The sequence below is a fragment of the Protobothrops mucrosquamatus genome, unplaced genomic scaffold (genome assembly GCF_001527695.2).
Source record: "Protobothrops mucrosquamatus isolate PMUCROS unplaced genomic scaffold, P.Mucros_1.0 scaffold718, whole genome shotgun sequence".
NCBI lineage: Eukaryota > Metazoa > Chordata > Lepidosauria > Squamata > Viperidae > Protobothrops > Protobothrops mucrosquamatus.
The window spans coordinates 475,066-485,026 of record NW_015386998.1 but is presented as its reverse complement, the minus strand read 5'-3'; the positions used below and the strand labels follow the sequence as shown (position 1 = coordinate 485,026).

The following is a 9,961-nucleotide window of genomic DNA, read 5'->3' as shown; positions in this document are numbered from 1 at the left end:
TTGAGCCCATTTAATCATACAATCTTTAACCAATTCTGTTTCCGAATCAAGTTCTATCAAAACACTATATATTCTCCTAATATGGGCTCTACTTTGATCTTTAATCTGTTTTGTCAAGTTCACATCATCTACCGTTAAGCCCAATTTTTGATCTATATGCCATCTCTCAACCAATTGAAAATATAAAAACCAGGACTGGGGTACATTATCCTGTCTTAACTCTTCCAATGACTTAATTTTCCAGTCCTGTCCTCTTAATATAAGTAGATCTTTATAAACAATACCTTCTAATTTTACACCTCTTATGATTCCTTGTATTGCATGTTCCGGAATAGCCCACATTGGAATTTTTAAATTTACCTTATAAAAATACTTTTTCCAAAGTCTCAAAAGTGCAACCCTTAAAATGTGAGATTTAAAAACCCGATCAATTTTCTTATCAAAAAACAAATAAGCATGCCATCCATAATACAAATCCCAACCTTCAAGTATCAAAATATCTCTATTAGTTAACTTAATCCAATCACTGATCCAAGTTAAAACCACTGCTTCATAATACAATTTTAAATTAGGAGCTTTAAGTCCCCCTCTTTCCCGTGCATCTTGCAAAATTTTAAATTTTACCCTAGGTTTTTTCCCCTGCCATATAAACCTATTGATGCCTCTCTGCCACTCTTCCAAATTTGAATCCTTTTTTAAAATAGGTATCATCTGAAACAAGAAAAGGAACTTTGGAAGAACATTCATTTTTATAACTGCAATTCTTCCCAATAATGATAACTGTAATTTCTTCCAATCCATCAAATCCTTTTGAACTTTTCTCCATAACTTATCATAATTATTTTTATACAATTTAACATTAGAAGCAGTGATATCAACACCCAAATATTTCATTTTTTTCACTATTTCAAAACCAGTTATATTACTTAAGATTTCTATATCTTTCATAAACATATTTTTAGATAATATTTTAGTCTTATTATTATTTACTTTAAATCCAGACACCTTTCCATAATGTGCCAATATCTGTATCAAATTTCTTGCCGAGTCAGTTGGTTCCGACAAAGTAAAAACCAAATCATCAGCAAAAGCTCTAAGCTTATAGTTATTGTTACCCAAAGTTATTCCTTTTATAAGTGAAGACTCCCGGATCTTGATTAATAAAATCTCCAAAGTCAAGATAAACAATAACGGTGATAATGGACAGCCTTGCCTTGTACCTTTTTCAATTTTAATTGAATCTGTCAAACCACCGTTTACAATCACTTGAGCAGACTGTAGTTGATAGATAGCCTTTAACGCTGATGAAAATCTATCCCCAAAATTCATTCTATCAACCAGCCGTAGCAGGAATTGCCAGTCTAACTTATCAAAAGCCTTTTCAGCATCCAAGAAGATAAGGGCCGCCGGGATTTGGTTATTTTTATCCAAATACTCCAACAAGTTCACAATTTGTCTAACATTGTTCTTCATATATCTTCCATTTATAAATCCAGACTGATCCACATGAATAATCTGTTTCATTACTTGCATTAGTCTATTAGCTAACATTTTTGCAAAGATCTTATAATCCGTATTCAATAAGGATATTGGCCTATAATTTTTAGGCTGAGTCAAATCTTGATCCTCCTTTGGTATAAGTGAGATAAATGCACACCTCCAAGATGGTGGTACTTGTCCCCCCATTAAAATGTCATTAAAAAGACATCTCAAGGGTTCTAACATTTCTTCTGATAGTTTTTTATAGTAAATTGCAGTAAACCCATCTGTACCAGGGGCCTTACCAACCTTCAATTGTTTAAATGCCTCTGCAATCTCTTCCGACGTGATCAAACCATTCATCAATCCTTTTTGATCCTCAGAAATACCAGGCAAATTTGCTTGTTGTAAATAATTATCTATTTCATCAAATTGTATATTCTCAGAGGCATACAGGTTAGAAAAATATTCCAAAAAAGCCCTTTTAATCAATTCTTGCTGAAAAACTTCTTTACCCTTATAGTTCATTTTCTCAATAAGTCTTTGTTTCTGTTTCTTGCGTAATTGGTATGCTAACCATCTTCCAGGTTTATTTGCGTTACAAAATGTATTATGTTTCATATATTTCAAATTAGTAGCAATTTGATCAGAAAGCAACATGTTAAATTGTTCTTTTAACATTGCAATAGATGCCTTTAAATTCTTATCCATTGGATTTAAGGAGAAAGCTTTTTCCTTTGTTTTTATCTCTTGCTCCATATCTTTATACTTTTGTTGCTGTTTTCGCTTATAAGCAGAGTTCATTGAAATTAAGGCACCCCTCATGACTGCTTTGCTTGCATCCCAAACCATCGATATAGAGGTGCCTTTATTCATATTCAACGTAAAAAAATCTTTTAAATGATCTTTAAGTTTCTGCACATTTGTTTCATAGTTCAATAAATTCTCATTTAATCTCCAAGTCCTTCTACTACCTCCATCAGTTGAAATCTCCATCCATACAGGACTATGATCTGACAATATCTNCAGGAATTGCCAGTCCAACTTATCAAAAGCCTTTTCAGCATCCAAGAAGATAAGGGCCGCCGGGATTTGGTTATTTTTATCCAAATACTCCAACAAGTTCACAATTTGTCTAACATTGTTCTTCATATATCTTCCATTTATAAATCCAGACTGATCCACATGAATAATCTGTTTCATTACTTGCATTAGTCTATTAGCTTATATTTTTGCAAAAATCTTATAATCCGTATTCAATAAGGATATTGGCCTATAATTTTTAGGCTGAGTCAAATCTTGATCCTCCTTCGGTATAAGTGAGATAAATGCACACCTCCAAGATGGTGGTACTTGTCCCCCCATTAAAATATCATTAAAAAGACATCTCAAGGGTTCTAACATTTCTTCTGATAATTTTTTATAGTAAATTGCAGTAAACCCATCTGTACCAGGGGCCTTACCAACCTTCAATTGTTTAAATGCCTCTGCAATCTCTTCCGACGTGATCAAACCATTCATCAATCCTTTTTGATCCTCAGAAAGACCAGGCAAATTTGCTTGTTGTAAATAATTATCTATTTCATCAGATTGTATATTCTCAGAGGCATACAGGTTAGAAAAATATTCCAAAAAAGCCCTTTTAATCAATTCTTGCTGAAAAACTTCTTTACCCTTATAGTTCATTTTCTCATTGTTCTTTCAACATTGCAATAGATGCCTTTAAATTCAATTGTAGATATATTCTTGTTATTGTTGTTCATTAATTGCTAACAAAACATTTTAGACTGAATGGTTATGCAATCATGTTGTATTTATTTCAACCAATGAATAAACATGTAAAAGCTTTTATTGTGTTTATATGGAACATTTAGTTAGAACAAACTCTAACCCTAATGGAGTGTGTGTATTTTGCAAATGCTAAACTTGGATTAGGCTTTTTTTGTGCTTTGTAAATGTTTTGTAAATCAAGCCTGTTTGCTTAATTTCTAGTTCAGTATATTGTGTGAATCCACAAATGGGTCAATTTAGTGTCCAGGGAAGTGTGTTCTTTACATGCAAACTTTAATTTCAAATCTATTTAAAAATATCATTTAATTGAAATAAATCTATTTAAGGATAATATCTTTAAAATATACAGTATGTTCTAGGAAATTTAGCTTGCTCCCCATCCATGCCACTCTGTCTCTTAATGACAGCTCACTCTTGTGTTGCTGGAACTGGTTATCCCCTGCCAAGGCTTCTTTTAGTGGCTGTATCAGGTCCTTGGTTAACGTTGATGATGATGCTTCCTACTGTCTCATGAGGGCCGGTGCTGCTAATTGCTTGGAGGGGATGATGGAGTTAACAACTTCTTCTTAAGCACTGTTGTATTGTGACATCTGGGAGAGGGTGTCTGCCAAGAAATTCTGACCTCCCAGTAGGTAGTGAAGGGTGAAGTTGAATTGGTTAAAGTATTGGACCCACTGGAGTCTTCAGTGCTTCTAATTTTTGTGGTCTGTCCACACTTCAAAAGGGATTTTACTGCCCTCCAAGAATTGCCTTCAAGTAAGGAGGGCCCAATGGACCACATAAGCTTCCTTCTCCCAGATAGCCTATCGTTTCTCAGTTTCAGAGAGCTTGTAGGAGGTGTAAGCACATGGCTATAATTCTCCCTTTGTGTTCTCCTGAAGCAGCAGCACCCCCACGGCCACATCACTGGTGTCCACTTGTATTACAAAGGGCTCATCAGGGTTAGGATGTTTTAGGGCCGGTTCGACATTTGAGACGTTTGAATTTTTCAAACACAGCTTGGCACCCTAGTGACCAATTTAGGGGTTGGCTGGTCCTGGGTTTAACTTCACCTTTCATCTTCAACAGGTTCATGATCAGTAGGGCTATCTGAGCAAATGTGGGGATGAACAGATGATAGAAGTTAGCGAAGCCAAGGAAACTTTGCAGTTGTCTTCTCACTTTTGGAGGCTCCCACTCTAGGATCACTTGGATCTTCTCAGGATCCATCTTTATGTCATCCTTCGAGATTCGGTAGCCTAGGTAGTCCAAACTGGTCTTATGGAAATCACATTTGGACACTTTCATTAAGAGCTGAACTTTCCACAGTTTCTCAAACACCACCCTGACCAACTTCACATGTTCCTCCTTGGTTTTGGTACAGATCAATATATCATCCAATACAGCAGGACCCCCTTGTACAAGTGCTCATGTAGGACCTCATTTATTAACTACATGAACACTGCAGGGGCTCCTTATAATCCAAATAGCATCACTCGGAATTGATAGCAACCCAGAGGGCAATTGAATGCTGTCTTCCATTCATTCCCCTTCTTAATTCTCAATTGGTAGTACGCCTTCCTCAAGTCTAGCTGTGTGAAAATTTTCCTCTTTGCAAGGTGGTCCAACATGTCCTTCATTAAGGGGAGGGGGTACATATTCTCCACAAATGCACAGTTTAGCCCTCTATAGTCGACGCACAACCTAAGGGACCCATCTTTCTCCTCTTTGAACAGCACAGGGGCCACCATTCTCGACTTTGCCAATTGAATGAAGCCCCTGGCTAAGTTTTTATCTATGAATGTTCGGAGCTCTCCCATCTCCTTGGGTGTCATAGAATATAGCTTTGGCTTTGGCAACTTTGCCCCAGGTGAAATTCCAATCGCACAGTCTGTGGGAAGGTGGAGTCGAAGCATGTTGGATTCCCTCTTGTCAGGTCCTGATATTCCTTGGGAATCGGGTTCTGAGCTATCAGTGTCTTTTAGTGTATTGGCTGTTTCCACTTTCACTTTCTTAACTGCCAACGTGTGGCAACTTCTTAGCACTTTCCCTAACTCTTGCCGATTAGATGCTTTTCTTCGCATCCACCATTTGTCTCTATCCCAATTGACAGGTGGGCTCCATTTTTTCCACCATGTCCAGCCCAGGACCATGGCCTCTCTCATCCCTGGGGCCACAATAAATCAAAGAGTCTCTATGTAGATCCCGGCTTTTAGCTTCATAGGCTTGGATAGGCTGGTTGCTGGGACTCCGCCCGTTATCGAACTGTCTAGCTAGGAAAATCCTATGGGTTTCCTTAGCTTCCTTAGCCTCATTCCTAGCTTCTCTACCACTTGGGGGCTGACCAGGCATCTAGTGCAGTCTGAGTCTAACAAAACTGTAATTGTCCCCTTTACTCCTGAGGAGGACATCTAAATCTCCACCCTACCATTCAAGGGGATGATGGTGCCACTTACCATCGGGTTGTCTTCTTCGCTGTCACTCTCTTAGAAGACTGGTCGTGACGGGCTGGAGTTCCCTCCTCCTTGTTGGAAAGAGGGGAGAACTCTGTGACCTGCTACGCTGCATGAGTTTGCTCTTTTGGCTTCTGTGCAGCTTTTTTCTTCTTTGTTTGGCTCAGAAGAGGGGGAGCGGTTGCTGGCCATGGTTTGAGGCATTCAGCAACTCAGTGTCACTCCTTTCTGCAGCGAAAGCTACCACCAAGGTTCTGGTGTGGTCTTCTTCCTCTGGGGTCGGGTCTCATGCCCAGTGTATTCATGGAATTCCATCAGGTTGATCTCCACCTACATGGCAACACGGTACCACACTTGCAGTTGCCCAGGCCAGGCAATTCTGGTACAGATTCTTGTTTAACCCCTCTCTGAAATGGTGGACCAGCATGTGTTGAGGCCAGTCTCCTAGGTAGCTGGCCAGATGGCGGAGGTTTTGGATTTACTCCGTCACCAGTCGCTTCCCTTGCTTTAGGGAACGGATACGGGCTTCTGCCATAGGGTCCTTGAATTGCTCTCATAGGGCTTGCATAAAAGCATTGAGGTCATGGCTTCCGTTTCTGTGCAGCTAGCACGACAGCTAAGGGATCGCGAAGATCCACGCCCTACAGCTGATTTTTTTCTGTTTGGGGACCCTAAATGGGCCCAAAGCCACCCTGGAGAGGTGGCAAGGAAGGAGAGAAGCCCCGCCAATCCTGGGAAGATGGTGGTCAATCCAGACATCTGGGGAAAGCTCTCCAAAAACTGACAGAAGAAAGGCTAGCGTCATTTGTGACTCTAGCCCAAGTTACATGCAGCCAAAGCCAAAAAGCACTAAAGTGTGATTGTGAACTGGGTAAGTATATTGATTCTCTCTCTTCTACCTGACTGATTTCCTGAAAAAAAGAGAAAAAAACCCAGAAGTAAAAATCCTCCAAATGTATCTGAGAGGTGCCACTACCAGTGCCCGTGCCGGGACCCCGGCTGCAAGCCCTTATGCCAGGGCCCCAACCATGGCTGGAAGAGGCATGTCGAAGACCACTGCCACTTGTGTTGAGGGTCCAATCACAGCTCTGGCTGCCAGTGCCACCGGCTGAAGTAAAGGAGGAAGGGGAGTCACCAGGCCTATTGGGGTTTTTCCTGGCGTTGTTGGTGCACGAATCTCCATCTCTCTGAACTTCTCTCTCAACTGCTCCATGGACTAATTGCAACCAGCAGTTGGGAGCTTCCACTCAGCGGGGTCGTTCCATTCAGTTAGTTGCCTTGCTTTCCATTTACTCCCTCAGACCACTTTGACTCTGGTAGGGAGAAGGGGGTCTTCATCCTCCACTGCCATGCCCACATTCGTCACCCAGCAGGTCTTCGGCCGCTGGTATGGGGCTTCCCTTACTCGCTCCTTTACAGCTGCTGAAACGTCTCAGGTTTTTGCTTCAGACATGTGCCAGCAGCTTGCATCCCTGCACTGGCTTGAAGCAGTGTCAGGTCTTCCTGAACTGGGATCTCTCCTGGCTTCTTTTTCTCATCTGTGTCTTTGGTCACAGCCAACATCTCTAGGTTGACTTCCTGGTGGAGTCCAAGTAGGTTATTACTGAGAGAACTGGCTTAATGTCAAGTGTCCCAATATGCTAGCCAGCAAAAGAAACTCCTGAGACATTTTTTTTCCTCCAAGAGTATACTTTACTGAAAAACCATGAAATAATAAGAAAGAAAGAAAGAAAGAAAAAGAAAGAAAGAAAGAAAGAAAAAATATAAAATGGTTTTTCATAGCTACTATTTGCTGCTATAATGACTTCCGAACAATGCTGTGTGAGACAACATGCACTGAAATTAGACTAGACATGCGGTTAGTTTCTTCAGTGCAGATTTAAAACTGAACTTGGTAATAAATACATGTCTGTATATATTGGCTGTGTTTGGTAGAGTAGAATGCTGACTACCATACCTCACATAGCATTATCCAAAAGTTATTTTACATACACAATATATTTTTGATTTTTTGTCAGATCTCAGAGCAACACAAAAACATTAAAGAAGAATGAATTATCACCAGATAGGGAAGGGGGAACTAATGGGAAAGTAAATGGGAAATGTAGGTTTAAGTTCACTAACTACGCTGTGAAATGTGTTGCAACTACGAACCATGGTTAATGCAGATATGCTCAGCTGGAGAACCCCAGTTACTGAATGAAAAAACAAAATAATGAAAACTTTTTGATAGATCAACGAGGATGCCAAATGCCTATTAAACAGGAAAGTATATTAATGTGGCAATCTAGGTCATTCACATAAAGTTATGTGATTTGTATAATGTTGTCGAAGTTAACATAAAATTAAGATAGAAATAATGTAATTTTAACTACACTACATTATCCAAACTACTTCAGATGGAATTGACTTGTCTGTCCTTTCAGGGGATAGAAATTGAGTCTGTTGAATCTCAATTCTACTTAATGGAGGGATTATTAAGTCAAGGTTTCACTGTAATTCTATTAAATCTTAATTATTCCTACTCCTATGTAGGTATTGTGCATATATTGCACTGCTCTATTACACCATAGCAGTGTTTTCCAACAAAAATGAATGACTAATTATATTTTTCAGCCTAATGTTACTGGTGAACAGAAAACAAAGCCTACTCAAAACAGTGTCCGTGCTTTAAGGGGACTTGGTCTTTCTCCTGATTTGGTGAGTTTAATACACTCTGCAATATTACATCTAAAGAAAAGTACACATTTATATTGTTAGAATAGAAGTGGTTGGTATGTTTATAGTTTCACTAACTTGCAATGTGTATAGGATATTATTTTTACTCAGGTGGCAAATCTGAGTGGGAATTTTATGATTAAAATTATACAAATTTGGTCTGTTATCTGTTAATTACAGCCAAATAGGTTTGCTTCATTTTTATATTAGATAAAAACTGCCTGATTAATTATTGATGGGTATAACATCTTTGCTTGAGGCATAGCATATTAGCTGAAATTTTAAACAGAAGCATATACAGGTTACCTGCCTGATGTAATTGCATTATATTTTTTGTTGCCCATTCTGTACATATTTGTTAAGCGGTGAATAAGAAAATATAAGTTTGACTAAATGCTTTTTTACAAAGATACTAGATATTACATGTTTAATCTTATTATACGTTTAATAAGATTCTGGTGTTTGATTTGGTGAAACAGGTCCTACATCATTTACTTGAATTAGGAAAATCTGCATAACTGAGGACTTTATTGGGCAAGATCAGAAGCAGCTGGTTTGGGACCCTAAAAATTTGTTACGTAATGATTCATAAATTTCAACTAATTTTCCCTGAAGATAAATAACTATCTCTCAGTTAAGAAGCACATGTAGAAGAAAGAGGCTGATTGTATTTGGTAGGAAAGTTTTCTTGGTTAGCAACTAGATGGTTTAAAAAAAGATAGGCACAACATAATATTAAAAGAGTATTTTTCAAATTCTTAAAAACTATAAAACACCTCAGGAAGTTTTCGGATGAAAGATATTGTTAGCTTCGAAGAGGGACCTTAAATTATTTAATTGGTGAGATTTGGAAATTCTATTGCTCGTTAGGATTTATTTTTATGAAAGCTGAAACTTTGCTTTTTCTTCTTTTCCCTTAAAAAATCTTTCAAAGCATTTTAATTTAGCAAAAAAAGGAGGAAAGTACTGCTTCTTGGAAAGTGTTATTTCCATAGTGTGTTACTAATCTGTTTATATCTCCTTACAGATAGTCTGTAGAAGCACTAAACCTATACAAATGGCTGTAAAAGAAAAAATTTCAATGTTTTGTCATGTAGAACCTGAACAGGTTTGTAGCATTCTTTTAAAAATAGTAATAATCACATTATAGTGTTAATGTTACACTCTGAAATCATTTTTATTTTTTTTGTTTTTAAATATTTTTCTTTTCTGTAGAGAAATATAAGAAAATAGTTGGATAATAGAAGAAAACAACAGCTACCTATTAGGGCATTCATGGGGATAATATCAAAATGAGGATGGCATGCTATTTTAAAAAAATCCAGCAGGCATCAGTGTTTTTATTTATTAAATTTATATAAATTTATATACCGCCCTATCTCCCTTACGGGACTCAGGGCGGTGAACAGGCGATACTAAAAACCACAATAATAAATAAATAGTTTCTGTGCTAAAATCAAATTAAATAACAGGCCTGTTCTAAAAACACCCCATACAAAACCCCCACTAAAACATAATCAAACTACGCCAGGCCGGCCGCA

The 9,961-nt window shown here is 38.1% G+C and overlaps 1 protein-coding gene across 2 annotated transcripts in view; it reads left to right on the top strand.

Annotated features, from left to right (window-relative positions):
* The window catches only part of CTPS2 (CTP synthase 2), a gene marked incomplete in the record, with an annotated part of 203,786 nt that overhangs the window by 58,958 nt on the left and 134,867 nt on the right, over positions 1–9,961 (top strand). For both annotated transcript variants that reach the window (XM_015818319.1, XM_015818320.1), the window contains 2 exon segments: positions 8,319–8,402; positions 9,448–9,528. In XM_015818319.1, coding sequence (XP_015673805.1) covers positions 8,319–8,402; positions 9,448–9,528 — 165 coding nt within the window.